Below are 20,795 nucleotides of genomic sequence, written 5' to 3' on the forward strand. Positions count from 1 at the left end.
CCCTTTTAGGTTTAGTTAGGTTCCATATGTTTATCTTTGTTTTAATTTATTTTGCCTTGGGAGACTGATCTAAGAAGATATTGCTATGATTGTTTTGTCAGAGTGTTTGTTGCTTCTGGTCTCAGAATTCTAAGAGTTTATATTTAGGTCTTTAAACCATTTTGAGTTTATTTTGTATATGGTGCGAGGGGGTGTTCTAATTTCACTGATTTACATGTAGCTGTCCAGTTTTCCCAGCACCACTTGTTGGAGAAACTGTCTTTTCTCCATTGTACATTCTTGCCTCCTTTGTTGAAGATTAATTGACCATAGGTGCATGGGTTTGGGCTTGCCGGGTGGCACTAGAGGTGAAGAATCCTCCTGCAGTGCAGGAGACGTGGGTTCCATCCCCGGGTCAGGAAGATGCCCTGGCAGAGGGCATGGCAACCTACTCCAGTATTCTTGCCTGGAGAATCCATGGGCAGAGGAGCCTGGTGGGCTACAGTCCATGGGGTTGCAAAGAGTCAGACACGACTAAAGTGACTTCGCACGCAGGCACACACTCGTGGGATTATGTCTGGACTCTCTACTCTGCCATTGATGCATATGTCTGCTTTTGTTCCAGTATCAAGTTGCTTTGATGACTGTAGTTTCCTACTATAGCCTGAAGTCTGGGAGGGTTATGCCTCAAGCTTTGTTCCTTAACTCAGGATTGCCTTGGTAATTCTGGGTCTTTTTGTAGCTCCATATAAATTTTTGAAATATTTGTTCTAGTTCTGTGAAAATGTAATAGGTTGTTTTGATAAGCATTGCATTAAATCTGTTGATATCTTTGGGAGGTATAGACATGTTTATAATATTAAGTGATCTGATCTAAGATCATGGGATATCTTTTAAATTCTTTGAATTTTCTTCCAATTATTTTATCAAGGTTTTAGTGTTTTTATGTCTTGGTTAAGTTTATTCTTAGGTATTTTTGATGGCATTTTAAATGGGATTGCTGTTTTGTTTGTTTGTTTGTTTTTTGCAATCTCTTTCTGATATTTCTTTATTAGTGTAATGGAATGCAATAGATTCCTATAGATTAATCTTCTATCCTGCTACCTTGCTCAGTTCATTTCAGGGAACAGAATGTAAAAGTTAAGTAACATGACCTAGGAAACAGCATTATTAACTACTACTTCAGGATTCATAAACGGGAGTTACAAAAATGATTCAGCATTTCCCATTTTATATTTTAACTGATATTCGACATCCCAGGAAGCATCATTATTCAGTTGTTCTTTTCAAAACAATGTGAAGAACATGCAAAACACTAAAACTCATTACAAAGTATTGGATACCCTCTGCATAACAACATTAAAACATGTGTAAACACCTGGAGAAGGCAATGGCACCCCACTCCAGTACTCTTGCCTGGAAAATCCCATGGACAGAGGAGCCTGGTAGGCTGCAGTCCATGGGGTCGCTAAGAGTCGTACACGACTGAGCGACTTCACTTTCACTTTTCACTTTCACGCATTGGAGAAGGAAATGGCAACCCACTCCAGTGTTCTTGCCTGGAGAATCCCGGGGACGGGGGAGCCTGGTGGGCTGCCATCTATGGGGTCGCACAGAGTCGGACACGACTGTAGTGACTTAGCCACAGCAGCAAACACCTAGGGGATATTCAGTTCAGTTCAGTTCAGTCGCTCAGTCGTGTCCGACTCTGCGACCCCGTGAAATCCAGCACGCCAGGCCTCCCTGTCCATCACCAACTCCCGGAGTTCACTCAGACTGACATGCATCGAGTCAGTGATGCCATCCAGCCATCTCATCCTCTGGCGTCCCCTTCTCCTCCTGCCCCCAATCCCTCCCAGCATCAGAGTCTTTTCCAATGAGTCAACTCTTCGCATGAGTTGGCCAAAGTACTGGAGTTTCAGCTTTAGCATCATTCCTTCGAATGAAATCCCAGGGCTGATCTCCTTCAGAATGGACTGGTTGGATCTCCTTGCAGTCCAAGGGACTCTCAAGAGTCTTCTCCAACACCACAGTTCAAAAGCATCAATTCTTCAGCACTCAGCTTTCTTGACAGTCCAACTCTCAAATCCATACATGACCACTGGAAAAACCGTAGCCTTTCTAGATGGACCTTTGTTGGCAAAGTAATGTCTCTGCTTTTGAATATGCTATCTAGGTTGGTCATAACTTTTCTTCCAAGGAAGATATATTCACATATAGATTTCTTAAACTATAGAGTAGGTCAATGATATCAAGAGCACAGAAAAACACTTGAAAAGAAAAAAAAACTATGTAAATAAGTAAGAACTAAATCATATTAAGTGAACAGGATTGTCATGATGTACCAAAAATATGATGCTTTTTTTTGCAAAGAATATATATCAGCATGGGTGTATGAGTGTGATTAAATATGTTAGTGCATTACATGCAGAGAAAAATCTGAAAAGTAGGCACCCAGAAGTTAAGAGAAACCCATGTCTCTATTTTTTTCGTATGTGTTAAACAAAGAGAAGTATTAATTGGTGACTTAGCATATTAAGAGAAACTTTGTAAAACAGGTTTATCAACAGCTGAGTCACAATAGTGTAGAAATACATTCATTGACTTAGGTATTAAACAGATCTCTGTAATGATTATTTGGTGAATATGCATTGTCAAAGATAGAGGATGTTTTAATTTTATAACGTTACATTTCTAGGGTGTTTTCAATATGTAATTTACTGAATAAAATGTTGAAAATACAAAAAATTGCACCCTGATAAAGATACAACATTCATATATTCATTGTTTCAGAAGGCATTGAAAACAATGTATTTGACAGTTTTCTATATGTGTGTGTATTTATATGTGTTTTTTGTCTCAAATTGTTTATATCAATTATCCATACACTAATTCGTGCAGCTTTCTACTCAATTCACTAGGAGGCTGGATTTCCAGTCCCCGGGCTTGAAGATCCCAGCATGGGCATAAACACAGAAGGACTGCTGCCAGTGTGAAGTCTAGAAATCTTGGCCTGTGGAGGGGAATCCGTTCAACTCCACACCAATACCACGGCTCTTTTCCATCCCCCATCCTTTGCCAGCCACCAGTTCAGACATTCACACCTGCAGTTCTGACTCTGTTCACCAGGTGGCAGCACTCTCCATTTTCTACATATTTTTCTTTCTCTCCCTCAACGAAAAGACATCATTTTTTCAAAGTAAAAAGTTTCCCAAAAGACAAAAGTAGGTACAACGGGACCTTAACTTTCTTTGAAAATTCAGACGTGTGTAAAAAGGCTAACAGGATATGTGTGTAGTTTCTATCCTGCTTCTCACTGAGGTATTATGTGTACTGTGTGAGTACTATCTGCCAGGAACTGTCAGTCCAATTCCTTATCTGCATCTCAGCCTCTCTCTTATCTGCAGACCTGCGTACCTGGAAATGCCCACAGGAAACAAGATGGATGTTAGTGGCCATCCCTGGGGTATGACCTCAGGCTCCATTCTAAGCAAAATGAGTCTGAGCTTGACTTTGACTCCTGGAAACCATCATGGAAATAAGAAATGATGTAGCTGAGTGGAAGAGCTTGTAACACAAGAGACTGTGGCACCTCCTAACTCAAACCCCCATCCTTTGGCATAGGACTAATAAGCTGTCTATTACCTTTCCTGACAGGACATCACTCAGAGAGTCAAGGATGAGATGATCAAAGTTGGTTTCAGTTTTGCTTCTTCTCACCAGATCCAGCTGGAGGTATCCCTTTCTCTTAGTCTTTTGTTCTGTCAGAATGATACACTTCGGAATTGGTTTCATATGTCTTCTCTCTAAGAAGATAAGAGGGTGGTTCTATCCATTTAGTCATCTGACAGGTCCATTTGAGACGACACAGAATTCCTGCTTCATGAAGATGTTCTCTGCCAGTCGGGGGGAGCCTGGTATGTATCCATGAGAGATGGCAAAGAGTAGAGACTGAGCTATTAAGACAAACACAGCATGAAGACTCTGGTCCAAATGCCCAACTCTCTTGACTTAGTGAAGTGGTTTTCCCAGATTTCTCACACGATGGTCACTTGTTTTCTGGGTTCCTCTTACACCTGACACTCTAATATGATCCCTTTCTCTCTCTCCTGGCTACAAATGTACACCCACAGTAAATTCCTCTATAAGCTAATACTCGGGAAAAGTTTTCCAAAGATGACTTCAAATCCAGAGGCAGTAAGAGAAAACCCTGGTAACACTTGATTCCATTAAAAATTGCATGGTGAAAAATCTCACAAGCAAAGTAAAATGAAAAGTTACACATTGGGGAAAGTATACAACTTATGTAACTAACAAAGTTTATCTACTTGTAGTAGAAAGATTATGAAAAAGAAAAGGCCAATGAGAACATTCTGAAAGAGAAAGCACACTAGATACAAAGAAGTACTTCCCGAAAAAATGTTCCTTCAACATGTTAAAAACTGTTCAACCTAACTCTTAAGAGATGCAAAGAGGAAAAAATCAGGATGCCTCTTCTCATCATTTACATAGTCTGTGAAGAAATAGGGAGACATGTACATTTTTGCTGGTGGTAATGTGACATGGTACAATTCCTAACCAGGGTATTTGTTATGATGTAATGAAATTACCAGAGTACTTACCCTTGGAATCAGCAGTGCCTTTTCTAAGAATCTACCCTAAATTAACAATGCAAAAAGAAAAAAAGACATAATCACAAAGTCATTCCTGCCAGAACAATTCATAAGATTTTAATATAAGAAACAAGATATATACACCAACAGGGGGCTGGTTGAATAAACTGCGGTCCATCTACATCCAAAAGACCTATGCAGCTATAAAAACCAGTAAGACTCTCTTTCTGTATTGCTATGGAGTCATCACCAGGATAAAATGTTCAGTGATATAAAAAAACAGGTGTAAAAAAGTGTACAGAGCTGCTGCTGTCCAATAGGGTAGCTACTAGCCTCAAGTAACTACTTACAGTAAATTAAATTAAAATTACAAATCAGTCACAGTTGCCACATTTTAGTAGCTAAATATTCAATTCAGGAATAAGCCCCTGTTAGTTAATGGTTGCTGTGTTGAAGAGCAGAATACAGAATGTTCCCAAATCCACAGAAATTTCTATTGGATAGCTCTGAAGTAAAATATAACAATTTTTACATATGAAAGGGGGTGAAAACAAATCTGTGTTATCTTTTCTTATATTTTCTAAACTGTATAGTTATACAAACGATGATAAAAATGTGTACCTATAAGAGGACAGAAGAGCAGCCTAGGATGCATGACAATGATGTAGAGTCTCTAAATATGAGACTTATGTTTACTGGCTCTATTCACTGAAAAGGGCAAGAAACACTGACAAATCCAGTAACAATCAGCAACTGTAGTCTCTGCACTGAATTCTCTAAACACATTTCCCACTGAAAGGAACCAGGCTTACTGGAGAAATGCCTGATTTCTGGTCTAGGTAAGGATTTTACAAGGTGAGTGTGGACTGAACTCTCATAACAGAAATTATATCAAAAAGAATCATAACTGGAGGGGCTCGCATTGGCCAAAGACAGAACAATTTGAACATCAAAAACATTAATGATTGTAATGCACTGCTGCTGCTGCTGCTAAGTCGCTTCAGTCATGTCCGACTCTGTGCGACCCCAGAGACGGCAGCCCACCAGGCTCCCCCGTCCCTGGGATTCTCCAGGCAAGAACACTGGAGTGGGTTGCCATTTCCTTCTCCAATGCAGGAAAGTGAAAAGTGAAAGGGAAGTCCCTCAGTCGTGTCCGACTCTTAGCGACCCCATGGACTGCAGCCTACCAGGCTCCTCCGTCCATGGGATTTTCCAGGCAAGAGTACTGGAGTGGGGTGCCATCGCCAAGATCCCTAAGCCTCCTGATTCTAGCTGGCCTCCTCTGCAGGGGTGGTACCGTTGGAAAGAGTTCCTTGGATGTTATGCTGGTAGCAAACTCAGAGGGCAGTAAGTACAGGAAGTTAAGTCTCCTCTGGCCCCCAAGACTCTCCTCCTCTATGACCTTGGGGAAAGGACTTCCTGTTAGGACGCCATCTTGTTTGTGTGGCTGTGAGGAAGGTGTTTGGGGCTTGCGCTCTTCCTACCTCAGCAGTTTTCTTTGATATTCTACAAGCTTCCAGCTCCAGACCCACAGATTCTCTTCCAGGGCAGCCTGTGAGGACGGTGGTGACAGATCTCTGCCTTCAGGCCACCCTATGGGTGAGTGGTCTGTGTGAGACCTTCTCTTCAGAGCCCCCCAAAGCAGGAAGGGTTCTGGGTTCCCTCCCACACCCCAAAGCACAGGACCCCCAACCAGTTGCCTGTTCTTCAGGGAAAGCGGGGAGAGAGCCCAGACTGACTATTTTCCGGTCTCTTCAGGAGATGGGCCAAGCGGGCTCTGACACACCCATCTCAATTCCATGTGGTAAACCTCCCCTCCGACGAAAATGGCCGTTGCTGACTTGAATTTTTCTCTGGCTAAGGAAAAGGCATGAGTCATGTTATCTTCTCAGGTCTAGGGTTTGGAGAGTGGCGAGGGTCACCTAGGTGGAGGGTAGGATTATATAAACTAATATTCTTTGGATTTATACTAGAGGTGGTGGAGGGTCAGAAACCCGACCGTTACTACTGGATATTACATGAACAGTTAGGGTAAATTGTATTAGCCCCTCGAAGCTTCTTGAGGCTTTATTGTGGGGCACGTGATATATTCTGGAATGTTTGATGAGTAGTCATGTGCATTGTCCTACGTCAATTAAATAAATTTGTTTAAGTCAGATTTTAAAATCCTCTCTCTCTAGCTGAGATTTTGGTCTGTCATTTTGTGTGTCACTCAGTGGGTTGTGTTAAAATTTCCCACTGTGACTATGGATTTGTCCATTATTTCTGTCAGTTTTTGCTTTGTATGCTGGCTTTAAGAGGCATACAAATTTAGAATGTATATTACTATCTTCTTATTGCACTGAACCTGTTATCATAAAGGAATTTCCCTTTTAAAGTGTACCTTTTCTTTTACTGATACGGTTATACCAGTTTTCTGAGGTTAATGTGAAAAGGTGTACATTTTGCAATTTTCTTATTTTCTAATTTTCCTGATGATTAAATTTTGCATATATCTCTTTTCAGGAGTATTTGATGAAAGGTTTCTTGTCCAGTCTGATACAATCTGTCTTTCTATTTGGAGTATTTCGTCTGAATCTTCTAAAATAAAAATAGATATAATTTGGTTTGTGTATATCATATTCTGTATTTATTTTTGCCTTTTCTAAGTTCCTTTTCCTTTCTTTTCCTTTGATATGGTGAATATTTTTTAACTATCACATCATTACTTTGCATGGTTATCTAGGTAAACATTCTTTTGCTATTCTTGTAGTGTTCGCCCTTCAGATTACAATGTACATTTTTGCCTTTTCACAGTCTAATATTAGTTAATTAGTTCCTAAAACTGCTCAGTTATGGGGCTTTGAGACACTTTGATTCCATAAACTCCTTCCACATTTATTGTCATGCATTTTCATTCTCTCTATATATAAATCCCCGAAGGAAATTATTATCATTGTTATATAGTCAATACTCATTTAAATTTTCCTCCATATTCACAAATGTCATTCGTCTTTCTTTCCTGTATCTGTGTGGCTCCACCTAGGGTGATGTTTCTTCTGCCCAAAGAAGAGCCTATAATATTTCTTTAGTTTGGATCTTTAGGTCACAAATTTTCTGAGTTTTTGTTACATGATGTGGAAATGCATGTCTTTTCTTTTAAAGACGTTTTTCCTTAAAGCACATTTTTTGTCCTATTAATGTTGGTCTTTTAAAAATAGATTGATTGATTGATTTTTGGCTGTGCTGGGACTTGTTGCTGGGTGAGGGATTTCTCTAGTTGCAATGAGCGGGGACTACTATCTAGTTGCAATGCACAGGATTCTCATTACCACGGCTTCTCTTGTTGCACTCTTGTTGCAGAGCACGGGTTCTAGGGCACATGTGCTTCAGTAGTTTTGGCTCATAGGCTCTAAAACACAGGTTCCATTTCTGTGGCACAGGGCCTAAGTTGTCCTGAGGCATGTGGAATCTTCGCAGACCAGGGACCCTGGTGTCCCCTGCATTGGCAGGTGGATTCTTAATCACTGAACCACAAAGGAAGTCCTCCTATTAATATTGTTATCCTAAGTTGATATCTTGGTACATTTGGAAACTTTTCAGCCAAGTTCTCTTCAAATACCACTTCTCCCCTGTTCACTTTCCTTCTCTATGGGGCTCACATTAACCATGTATTAGGTATACTCATTGTATCACCTTTAATTCTCTTTTTTGGGGGAGGGTATTCTCCATGTTATATCTCTCCAGGTTCCATTTTGGATCTTTTCATAAGACTTACCTTTCATTTCTTTAATTCTTCCTTCAGGGAGGCAGATCACCTTTGACCCTTGAACTGTCACATCAGGGTAGATTTCAGGGTAGGGTTTATTGTACTCATAGAGCAGAGCAGAGAAGTGAGACTTGGGGATAAAAAGCCACTTGTCCCAGGTCACCTAACCTGAACCAAGTAGAACACAGCCTAACATCACAGACTGCACTCTACATCCAGACCCTTTCCCTGGTTTCTTGTCTGTGACTGCTCCCGACCTCTCATTTCATGAAAAGTGGAGCCATGGTGAGGTCTCTCAGCCATGTTTTAGCTCTATGATGCATGTATGTTTAGATTATAAAGAATGATGCTTCTTCATTAGTCATGATATTTACTCAGGACTACTTCTGATACTGGGACCACTGATATGTTGTTGTCAATTTTAGAGCACACTGATAAAGTGAACTCTTTACAAAGAAGAGCACGAAGCTCGGGTATTACCCAAAGGCAATACGCCTGTTGGTCTGAACCGGTCACTTCCCAGCAGCAGGAAGACAGAGATTCAAAAGAAAGTGATGCTCGTATGGACATCCAAGGAAGATAGTAAGTGACCAGTCACCATGGCTGACATGTACCAACCACCGAACAACAAAACCTTGCAGTTAAATATGTCATTCTTCTCTCCAACTTGCCAGAGTAAAAAATGATTGGATCAGGTTAATGTTTGAGCAGTCTTTATTATAACATTGGTATCATTTGGGAGAATGTAGAGAAGACTTTCTAAGCCTATATGGACCACTTTTTTCTTTCCACTTCCCCACAGTGCTCCGTATGCCATTCCATCCCATCACTGGAGAAGTAGTTTTCAGAGAAAAGACCAAATGCATGTTAACATGGAGACAGAGCAAAAGCCTCCGGAGAGAACAATGAAAACAAACAGACAGGATGAGACCTTGGGGAGCTGGTTCAAGATTATTGTGAGTATCCTGGCTAAATGAACCTAATACGTAGAAGATGACAGAGTCGTGTTGGATCTGTGTAGAGATGCTGGGAACTTTTCTGGGGCAGTGGTGTTGGTAATCTGTCTTGATATTACTAGGAGGTATCTTCTTAGGTCATCTAAGGGCAGGTTCAGAGAAGCGGTATGAAGGAAACAGACTGACTGCAAGGAGGAGCATGGGAGAGGTTGACTGAAAGCAAAGGAGAAAGCCTACTGCCATGGGGATGGAGCATTACATACCAGATGACGCAGTTTGGCTTGAGCTGGGTGTGGGAGGAGGTTGAGTCAGACAGTCTCTGACTGTCACTCTGTCTGTCCGTGACAAGAGTGACAGGCCAGGTGTACCTCATGTGGATCTCCTGGAACTTTGTAAAAGGAAGTACCTGTGAAACATATTAAGTCAATTTTTTTTTTTCAGGAAGAGTATCTGAATGCAAAGAAAGTGTATATAGAAAATCCTTCTCATACCAAAGTTAGTGATAACAGATATTGTTTTATCTTAAGAAATTATTTAAAACCTGAAAAACGGCCCTAAAGCAAGACACAGTTGGGTCTTACCTTAATCTTGGATTCCATTGTATCCATTCTCTTTCCCATTTGTTCTCTGATTCCTAGATTCCCTTCGATATAAAATATGATGAGAAGTGGCTGATGAATTTGATTCAGAAGAAGTGCAGTGTCCCCTTTACTGCAGTCGAAGTAAGACAGGACATGGAGATGATGCGACAAACTGGGGTAGATTGCGGGCCCAGAGAAATGGCACCGGTCTCATGTTCTGCTTCTCCTGTCACTCTCCCTACAGTTTCACTATGAGAAAATGCAGGCCCAGTTCTTTGTAGAGAATGCCAACGTTGCCTGTGCATTGAAGAATGTCAGTGGCAAGATTTTCAATGAGGATAATGAAAAGGTGTGTGTCAAGGGCTGACTAAGGGCAAGAGGGCAGGAGAGCAGCATGGTCTTGCTTGATCCCATGCACAGATTTCCTGGAGCTTGCCCAGCCCTTCTTGTGTTCTCTACAGATATCTATCTTTGTTGAGCCCTGTGATGCACCCCAGTCTGTGCAGAAGACACTGACATCTGAAAAGTTGGAGCAGATAAAGGTAATGCAGACTCAACACAAGCTGTGCCCTCATAGCCAGACCCACCTCTTCCCCCCACTCACCCTCAGACTCAGGCTCGCTGGACCCCATCCCTAACTCTGCAGCTCACCATGAACAAACCATACGATGCCTGCCAGCAAGCTCTTGACATCCAGAGACTCCGCTTTGGCCCTGGTATGCCTACAGTAGTGACTGCAGGGCAGGTGAAGGTAGAGGGTCTGTCTGAGTAGAGCACTCAGAGATGGTATCATGGGGAGGGCTTGGGCTTGGTGCTGGAGGTGTTCCAGCTGGGACCCTCTCAGCCTGTGTTTCCCTCCTTCTGGTTTCCTGGAGACTTTATACCGTGTGATATTGGAACGACATGGAACCGTAGAAATAGCACAGCTACCTCCCTGAACATCCATCCAGGGATCAGGCCCATGGTGAGGACCTAGCCCCAATGTTGGGACCAATGGTGAGGGAGGGAGACATTGGGTAGAAGAGGCAGATATGTCTCAGGTATTCCCTTTGGATTCCTCACTCTGTTTCCTCATTCTAGCTTTCATCTTTGTACTTGAGCAACAAGAAACCGTACTTGGTGCATGGCCTGTCCACCATTAAGGAGATTGCTTCCACCACGAAGAACTTGAATCTCTCCAACACTGAGGTGAGGTGGGGCACCCAGATCCTCCTTCGAAAGGAATGTGGGAGGCCTTAGGGGTGGCGACAGACAAAGGAAAGTGGATTTGTAGGGAAAGGAAGGGTGTGGGTGCAGAGCCATTTGGTCCATGTGGGTGTTCCCTATAATTCTAGGTGAAGATTGCAGGGGAGATGGACAAGGGTCATCAGCTGGAACCAGAAGGGATGTGTGCAGACAGAAGCGCTGTGTGCACCACCTTCCGTGATGAGTCAACCAACATGAGGTATTCCTCTGCCTTGTCTCTACACCCCTATGTCTCTCTCATCTCTCCCCTCCTCCCTCCACTCCCTTTCTGTCTTTATTCCCCTCCCTACCTCCTGAGTCCCACCTCAGTCACCTCCCTGCCATAGCACCTGGTCATCCCTGAGGTGTGTCCTGACTTGACAGCATGCTGGACTCCCAAGTGAGGTAGCAAAGCCCCGGGCTCCCATCCTCCCATATCTTCTTTTCTCTACAGCCTTCACTGGGCCCTGGAGGAAGGAAGGAAGGGATGGAGGGGAGTAAGGCCTGCAGACTGGATTTGAAGTGCCGGTCCCTGTGGCACTGCAGAAGGGAGTCAGAACAGTCTGGCTGGGAGCTACGCAGAGGAAAGGAAATGGAGGAGGAGGTTCAAGGAAGGGGTGGAGGGGACAGTCTCCCTCTTGGTCCATCCATAGAGTGGTGACCAGGGCCCTTGAATGCTAGGATACTGAGGTGTGAGGGTGCTGTGATTACTGTAAGTGACTTGCTCCCATGAGGAGGGTCGCGTCCATAGTTTCACTGACATTTTTCTTTTGTCTTGATTTTGGCAGCACCCTCCTGGAGTTGTTCCCCAGGTTACTAAGCTTGGTAAGTGCATTCCTTGATCAGACGCCTCTAACTAGTACTGACAGTGCCCTGAAACTACTCGGAAACCCGTTAGGACCTGTCCAAGTTCCGTTTTTTAGCCTGGCCCTTAAATGTCCTGTGGGAGGGGGGTGTACCATTCTCTGTGGGCACCTGAAAAGGCTCTGGATCTTCAGCCATGTTCTCCACAGGCTTCGGGGACCCATGGTGATGACAGAACATGTAGTCCTGCCTCCGGCATTTCCAGGGACACTTTCTTCCCTACCCCCAGCCCATCCTGGGCCCATCCTTTTCCCTGACTATCCACCACCACATCCTGGACTGCACTGCTGACTTCCTCTTCCCTCCCCTAGGATGGCCAGGAGACACTCTCAGGTTCTAAATGTGCTGTGGAAGCCCCCAAGTGCTTACCAATGTGCAAGGTGAGCACAGAGGATCCAGCAGGGTTCTAGGTGGTACATGAGGAGGTGTCAGCCCTGGTCCTGAGGACTGTTTTGATTCTAGGGAAGCTTCTTTGGATCTGAAGAGTTGAAGAGTCTAATCCTGAAATTCCTGCAGCAGTAAGTACTCCTGAGAATCTGAGCAAGGGGACGGCTAGGACAGGGGAGGCCACCAAAGCTCCAGACCACACAGATGTACTGTCTTCACTGCTCCCCCTCAGGTATTACTTGATCCATGACTATGGGGACCGCCAGGGACTCCTGAGTGCTTATCATGAGGAGGCCTGCTTCTCCCTGGCCATTCCATTCCAACCCAAGGACCCAGCTCTGTGAGTATCACAGCCTAGACTCTTCCCCCAGGCCATGTGGTTCCCCAGTAGATGCAGGCCAGCTCCTGCTGACACCTATGGTGGCCGGACCACCACCTACTGTCCTCTCTGTCTCCTAGAAGCAGCACGTGTGCTTACTTCTTGGACAACAGGAATATGAAGATGCTCAAGGACCCCAGTGAGTGTGTGGTGGGAAGACTGGGCCAGAAAGGGTGGTAAGGGGGCCAATCATAGGGTCCATGGCATGGCAGACATGACCTTTGCTTTCTTCCCCTCCCCCACAGACCTGCGTGTCCAGATGATGAAACACACAAAACATGACATTGTGCATACCCTCTGTGCGTTGCCCAAAACTCAGCATGACTTCAGCTCCTTCGTGGTGGACATGTGTTTTCAGATGGTGAGCAGGTGCTCCTCCCTTGGTGTTGGGCGGGGGGGCGGGACAGGAAGCACATCGTAGGGAAGATGTTTAGGGGTAGCTGAGTAACTAGGTTGGTCTCTCTCAGGAAATGATGCTCTGCTTCTCTGTCAACGGGGTGTTCAAGGAAGGTATGTGTAGATCCTTCCCCCCATCATGGACCCCCTCCACCAAAACCCTTCCAGTTTCCCTCCAGTCCACTCCTCTCCACTCCCCTTTCCTCTCCTCTGCTCCCCTCCAGCCCTCAAGTCTTCCCACAGTTCAGGTTTGAAGTGCGTCCGTGCCTGCCCTTTCTAGCCTGGGCATTGGTGACATAGGATGTCGAGTTTAGTGGCTCCCATCCCAGATCCTTACATTGAGAACTTGGGCCATTATAGTTTCCTCATTTGCAAAACGGAGTCATAATGTGCACCTCTTGGGCAGGTGTGAAAAATGCATCACATGAACTTGTGAAGCTTTTGTCATGGAACATGTTATTGGGAGCAGACGGCTCCTACAGTTGCCCTCCCCATTCCCAACACCCTGGCTCCCCAAGGGAACAACTGTCCCCTCAGCCTAACTGTCAAGTCAGACCCTGACTGGGGAATGACATGGGAGCCTGTAAATTATGTGGGGGCTGTAAGGGGTACTCTTACTCTTTGTTGTTGAAGTGGAAGGAACGTCTCCTGGCTGTGTGCGTGCCTTCACCCGGACCTTCATTGCTACCCCTGCCAGCTCTTCCAGGTGAGAGCCGTGTTCTGGGCAGAAATCCCCATCCAGCCTGGGCTCAGGGTCCTGGGTATGTGGATGCAGACCTTAGGTTTACTCAGTATTATGGAAAGTCAGCAGGGAGAGCCAAGGACCAGTCTAGCCTAGTGGTTAGGAAGAGTATGGGCTCTGGAATCGGCATATAGGCTCTTTCCTTGACTCAACACTCACTGTGTGACCTTGGTCAAGTCCTATGATCTGTCTGTGACTCAGTGTCTTCTTCTGAAAATGGGGATCAGACTGTACACTCTTCTACTGGAGTGTACTGGGCTACTGTTCAGGGTAATTGTAAAGTTGTTCCTGGGTTGGGGATCAGCCTATCCACTGAGTGAAGCTGGTAGACAATCTCTCCGAAGGTGGGCTCTATGCAAGGGGCAGAGTAACAGTCAAGGAGCCTGTGGACAGACACAGGAGGGGGATGGAAGGAATCTGGTTGCTGACTGGCAGTGGGAGCAGTCAAGACTGGGGGTGTGGGTGGTTTATCCATCAGTTGTCCAAATATGCATTTTCTCCCCAGTGTTTGTATAGTGAATGACGAGCTGTTTGTGAGCAAAGCCAGTCCCAGTGAGGCTCAGCATCTGCATTCTCCATCCCAGTACCTACACTCACCTCCAGTTCCACGCACACCCTCTCCCAGGAGCAGCAGGAAATGGTGCAGGCTTTATTCATCACGTCTGGGATGAAACTTGAGTAGCCTCAGAAGGAAGTGCTAGGTGTGCATGGGGACAGAAAGGAGCTGGCAGGAGTAGAGGAGCTAATAAGTGGATCTTGCAGATAACTGTTTTTGCTTATTTACTTTACTCATTAATACCCTGCACATGTCATTCTCAATACAAATTAATTTACCTAGTTGTTTTGAATAGGTGTGCATTACTTTTCTGAACTCCATGAACCTTATTCTTTTATTGACAGACATTTAGTTTTCAGGAAATTTACCCATTACACACTGAGCTCACTCTGCTGCCTATGTCACAGTAAACATGGAAGCTGCTTCTGACCCATCGTTTAGGAAATGACACTGTATGGTCAGTGTATCCACTTTGTTCCTAATAGATACTACCTGTTCTTCCTCCATCTCAGGTGCCATTCTGGCAACCACTGAGATTAATACAGGTGCCATTCAGGTTCTCCCTCTTCCCATGGTGAGGTCTGGGAATTCAAGCCAAGAGGCCAGGTGGTCAGCAAATGAGACTCAGGCCTCCTAGTTCTGTTCATTTTCCAACTCTCTCCCTTCATTTCCTCCAAGCCTAGCACAAGATCCTAGAGCAAGCCTTCACACAGACTTGATCTAGGATCCCAAAAACAGTCTTGACAAGAAACCCTTGGGTTTCATCATCTTCATCCTCATCATCTTTGCTGTATCTTACATCCGATCTGAGAATATCCCTGTGACTAAGCCGTAGGTCTGCTTGGAGCTCAGAAGCCAACACTTAACTGACAGTCATCCACCCAAAAGGCTAGTTTTTCTGTGTATTTGTCCCAATCAGGTGATCTTCCTGACCCAGGGATCGAACCAACATCTTTTGTATCTCCTGTACTGGCAGGCATTGTTTACCACTGAGCCATCAGGGAAGCCTTCTAAATGAATTAAAATCTGCTTATCTGGAATATTTTGGGTTGGCCAAAATGCTCTTTTGGGTTTTGCCATAAGATGTTAGGGAAAAGTCCAAACAAACTGTTTGGGCAAGCCAATATTTAAAGCAACTGAATGTGTGAAAATTGAGTTTGGTGCTGGCTGGCTTTTTGGCTAATGGATTCCAGCTTGTTGTGAAGACATAAAGAGAGACCATCTTTGGCCCCGTCATATAACAATGTCTGTGTTGGAAAATAAATTGGTGTGTTTTTTCCAAGTATGAGTGTGTTCATAGGAATATGCTTGTGTCATTAAATAAATGTGCAAGTTCATGCATGTAAGTGAACAGGTGATAACATACAGGGATATTAGCATGCTTGTGTATGTAAGTGAAAATGCAAGCATGCTTATTTGTCTCACTTTTTTTCTGCCCATGCCATGTGCCTCATGGCACTTAGTTTCTGGACCAGGGATTGAACCCAGGGCCACAGCGGTGAACGTGTAGAGTACTAACTACTGGACTTCCAGGGAATTTCCATATGATATTTTAAAAGCACTTCTGACCCTAAAACAACAAAGGTTTTAACAGTGCAGATCCACATAAATGCAAATTTGTTCAATAGCAAGTACTACACAATATGTATTAGTTGTGAGGTAAAATCCTGGATTCACAGGAACCTGATATTCAAAGAGTAAACCATATATTATATATATTTAAGTGCACATGGAGGGTCCGTACCCCTAACCCCTGCATCACACAAGGGTCAATGACATTAGTATATTTGAGTGAATGAATTTGTGAGAGTGTATATGAGTAAATGCGTGAGCTTCTTTGTGCATGTGAACACATTCCTATTTCTGAGCATGTTAATGTATATGTGAGTGTGAACGTAGAATGTAAGCATGACAATGATTGATTTTCCCAGCACATTGATGTGAATGTATTAGTAGTTACTGTGAGCAAATAAGTGTATGACCATGTCTGTGCAAGTGAATGTGACCTTGTACATGTATATAAGCACATGTGAGAGTGACCGTGGTGCCTATTCAAATATGAGTTTACATTTGTAAAGTGAATGGGACTTTTCCTATGGATGAGTGAATTTGTGACCATGGACATAAATGTTACCATATTCGTGTGTATGTGAATGAATATGTGTATGAGCATGTGAAAGCAGAGTATATTTCTGTGAGCTAATGTGCAAGTGTGTGCATGTGAGTGTATTAGAGCATCTTGTGTGTGTGTGTAAATGTGTGAACTTCATGTTAAGTGTGAGCATATTCATCTGTAAGCATATGAATACAATGTTCTTTGTGAGTATGCTGTACCTGGGGAAATGTATGAATATGTGATCAGGAACATATAGAATGTGTGTGTGTGTGTGTGTGTGTGAATGTGAGAAGGTTTGAGGGAATGCATGTATAAGCATGCATTTTATTGAGTGAATGTGTTTAGTTCAGTTGTTCAGTTGTGTTCGACTATTTGTGACCCCATGGACTGCAGCACACCAGGCCTCCCGATCCATCACCAACTTCTGGAGTTTACTCAAACTCATGTCCATTGAGTTAGTGATGCCATCCAACCATCTCATCCTCTGCCGTCCCCTTCTCCTCCTGCCTTCAATCTTTTGCAGCATCAGGGTCATTTCAAATGAGTCAGTTCTTGAGCTTGTCAATAGGCATATGGGGTCAGAGGGAGGGAGCATGGACCAAGGTCAAAGTCTGGGGATTGTCAGATGTAGATAATACACATTATCTCTGAGGCACTTCACCAGTATCTTTCACATTCTGATCTGTTTTACACTTGATATCTTAGTTGGGAGAGGATGGGATACATTATCCTTTTTTGTCATGCAGATCTGAGACATATGAGAAAAAGATAGTCCCTGGATTGATTTGACCCTGCTTATGTTGTCAGCCTGCTTATTTAACTTACATGCAAAGTATAAGCCCTCAAGCAGCTGCTGTTCACAACACTCTGGCTTCCAGGTCTCTGGCCCAGTGGGAAGAAGCTGTGCAAGCTTCACCCTGGCACCTCCTCCTCTTCTTCTCACTGCCCCTTCTCAAAGAACATTAAATGTGCTAACTGAACCTGAATGGGACAAAGTTGTTAAGGCGTCTGCTGGTGAACTTGTTGGGGAAGAGGAAGAATGGATTAGTCTTAGACACTACTTCACCTCTGACACAAAGACTCGATTCAGTCTGGTGTGAGCATGCACAGGGAGATCTAGGAGTCCCCAAACTCTGAGGCCGTTGAACCAAATTCCCCAAAGTCCTGCCTGAAGAGAGGGAGAGGTGGGAGGAGAGGTGACTCTCACGGGGTAAGTGCCACTGCCTGGATCCTTCTTGCCACTGATTACCTCACAGACCAGGGGATGGGCTTGGGCTCAACTTGCCTGTGGAGTATGCACTGGTTTGAATGGGTTTCAAGGACTGTTGACATGAAACTACCACTTTTCTTGGCAGCACTTTCTTTCACATTCTCACTGTTCTTTATCCTCATCCCTCATCCTTTCTCCTTACTACTCTACTCATCTGTGTCCAGTTTCAGCTCTCATTCTCCTGCTGCCTCTCACTTTCTTCCATTAAATGCAATTCACAATGTAACCCAGTAATGCTCACTCCTTGAATCCTAGAGCCTCACTCTCTTTCACATTCAAGTTGCGAATATCTTCTCAGGTCCTCTTTTATCCCAGAGTGACACCCCGGCAATTTTAACCTTGCCCTTGCAGTACTTACAGGCCCCTGGCAGATGCTGGCCATCCTCTTCTCCTGCTCTTTGGGGCTGAGCATCCTTCCTCTCCAGATGATGCTGCAGTTGTAGGCCAGGCAGAGAACCTACGTCCTAGGATACCTGTACCAGAGTGTTCATGTTTGTTCTCCGCTTTCCCCAAACCTGCCACACACTCCATTCATATGCAACTGTCCCACCTACTGGCCTCCCCAACACACACACACACACACACACACACACACACACAACAACAACAGCTTGAGACTTAGTGCCTGCTATGCTGTGTTCTGTCTAAACAAAGTCTAAAGGTGTTCTTGCATTTCCTTCTTCATCCAGTTCAGTTCAGTTCAGTTAGTCATGTCCGACTCTTTTTTGACCCCATGGACTGCAGCACGCCAGGCCTCCCTTTCTGTCACCAACTCCCGGAGTTTACTCAGACTCATGTCCATTGAGTCGCTGATGCCATCCAACCATCTCATCCTCTGTTGTCCCCTTTTCCCCTTCTCCTCCTGCCTTCAATCTTTCCCAGCATCAGGGTCTTTTCAAATGAGTCAGTTCTTCACATCAGGTAGCCAAAGGATCGGAGTTTCAGCTTCAGCATAAGTCCTTCCAATGAATTTTCAGGACTGATTTCCTTTAGGATTGACTGGTTCGATCTCCTTGCAGTCCAAGGGACTCTCAAGAGTCTTCTCCAACACCACAGTTCAAAAGCATCGATTCTTCTGTGCTCAGCTTTCTTTATAGTCCAACTCTCACATCCATACATGACTACTGGAAAAATCATAGCTTTGACTAGACGGACCTTTGTTGGCAAAGTAATGCCTCTGCTTTTTAATAAGCTGTGTGGGTTTGTCATAGCTTTTCTTCCAAGGAGCAAGCATCTTTTAATTTCATGGCTGCAGTCACCATTTGCAGTGATTTTGGAGCCCACAAAAATAAAGTCTCTCACTGTTTCCCCATCTATTTGCCATGAAATGATGGGCCAGATGCCATGATCTTAGTTTTCTGAATGTTGAGCTTTAACTTTTTCACTCTCCTCTTTCACTTTCATCAAGAGGCTCTTTAATTCTTCGCTTTCTGCCATAAGGGTGGTGTCATCTGCATATCTGAGGTTATTAATTTTTCTCCCAGCAATCTTGATTCCAGCTTGTGCTTCATCCAGCCCAGTGTTTCTCATGATGTACTCTGCAAATAAGTTAAATAATCAGGGTGACAATATAAGCTGGGTGGCCAAGCCTTCACCCAAGGCTTGGCCAAATCAATCCAGGGACCACCTTTTTCTCATATGCCCCTGATCTGAATGACAAAAAAGGATAATGTATCCTACCCTCTCCCAACTAAGGTATCAGGTGTAAACAGATCAGAATCTGAAAGACACCGGTGAAGTGCCTCAGAGATAATGTGTATTATCTACATCTGACAATCCTCAGGCTTTGACCTAGGTCCATGCTCCCTCCCTCTGACCCTAGATGCCTACTGACATACTATCTTGCTGAAAACAATGGGAAAATGTGCTTACTGTTTTTAAATTGCTGCTGTTAGCCTTTTCTGAAATACAGGAGAACATGAGGTAGCAAGTCATGAAGTAGCAACTCCCATGACATCTAAGACTCCCATGAGGGAGCAAATCTCCTGACACGCACCAGTGCTTGGCCCAACTCACCCAAAAGTTATCAAGCAAGGGGAATTGTCTGTGCTCCAACACCTGAATTCTCCTATACCCAGTCCTCTGGCCCTCAGTCTCCTCCCTAGGGGCCCCACCTAGAAGTACTGTCTTTATAAGGTAAGGTACAGGATCTTGCTCTCTGCCTTCTCCATGTCAGCATCCCAGCCCATAGGTACACACTCACCCTGGAACATGTGCCCCACACCTTATCCCCTCACCTTCTGGAGGGAACAATGGAACAAAAGGAAAGCAATAGTCACCTGATTCACCTCCAAAACTCAGGGCCCATGGCAGTGACCTTGGTTTTCAAGGAAGCTCCCAGGGCAAACATGTTACCCTCACTGGTTTAAACATAGGTGCCAAATCCTCACAGTTGTGTGCTCTTTAGGGTAGAGTCCCTGGAAATTCGGTATTTGCATTCATTAACCTCATAGATTTCATATGTAGTTCAACCTCCTGTGTGTGTGTATGTATGCTAAGTTGCTTCAGTCATGTCTGAGTCTGCAACTCCATGGACTGTAGACCACCAGGTTGGTCTGTTCATGCGATTCTCCAAGCAAAAATACCGGAGTGGGTTGCCATGCCCTCCTCCAGGGAATCCTCCCAATCCAGGATTGAACTTGCCTCTCTTATATCTCCTGCATTGGCAGGAGGGTTCTTTATCACTAGCACCATCTGGGAATCCTTTGTTCAACCTTCTGCTAAGTCGCTTCAGTCATGTCCGACTCTGTGCGACCCCATAGACGGCAACCTACCAGGCTCCCCCGTCCCTGGGATTCTCCAGGCAAGAACACTGGAGTGGGTTGCCATTTCCTTCTCCAGTGCATGAAAGTGAAAAGTGAAAGTGAAGTCGCTCAGTCGTGTCCAACTCTGAGCGATCCCATGGACTGCAGCCTACCAGGCTCTTCCATCCATTGGATTTTCCAGGCAAGAGTACTGGAGTGGGGTGCCATTGCCTTCTCCGG

The 20,795-nt window shown here is 44.4% G+C and overlaps 1 protein-coding gene and 1 long non-coding RNA gene across 2 annotated transcripts in view; one reads left to right on the forward strand and one right to left on the reverse strand.

Annotated features, from left to right (window-relative positions):
* Window positions 1-5,230: 5,230 nt before the first annotated feature.
* On the forward strand, window positions 5,231-14,717 carry LOC133244062 (nuclear RNA export factor 3-like). Its single transcript, XM_061410738.1, has 19 exons — window positions 5,231-6,191; window positions 8,766-8,922; window positions 9,143-9,296; window positions 9,935-10,018; window positions 10,122-10,226; window positions 10,339-10,419; window positions 10,524-10,593; window positions 10,753-10,841; window positions 10,958-11,065; window positions 11,212-11,321; window positions 11,890-11,926; window positions 12,277-12,345; window positions 12,428-12,483; window positions 12,585-12,692; window positions 12,812-12,870; window positions 12,977-13,092; window positions 13,199-13,241; window positions 13,761-13,833; window positions 14,375-14,717. The coding sequence occupies exons 1-19, from the start codon at window positions 6,188-6,190 to the stop codon at window positions 14,538-14,540; spliced, it is 1,689 nt and encodes a 562-aa protein (XP_061266722.1). The 5' UTR covers window positions 5,231-6,187; the 3' UTR covers window positions 14,541-14,717.
* A 1,079-nt stretch (window positions 14,718-15,796) lies between these two features.
* LOC133244063 (uncharacterized) overlaps window positions 15,797-20,795 on the reverse strand; it is a 35,043-nt gene continuing 30,044 nt past the window's right edge. Inside the window, exon 5 of the long non-coding RNA XR_009735282.1 lies at window positions 15,797-19,349. This is a non-coding gene — a long non-coding RNA (uncharacterized LOC133244063). The remainder of the gene's footprint in view (window positions 19,350-20,795) is intronic.

Source organism: Bos javanicus, unplaced genomic scaffold (genome assembly GCF_032452875.1).
Source record: "Bos javanicus breed banteng unplaced genomic scaffold, ARS-OSU_banteng_1.0 tig00004293_1, whole genome shotgun sequence".
NCBI classification, from domain to species: Eukaryota; Metazoa; Chordata; class Mammalia; order Artiodactyla; family Bovidae; genus Bos; species Bos javanicus.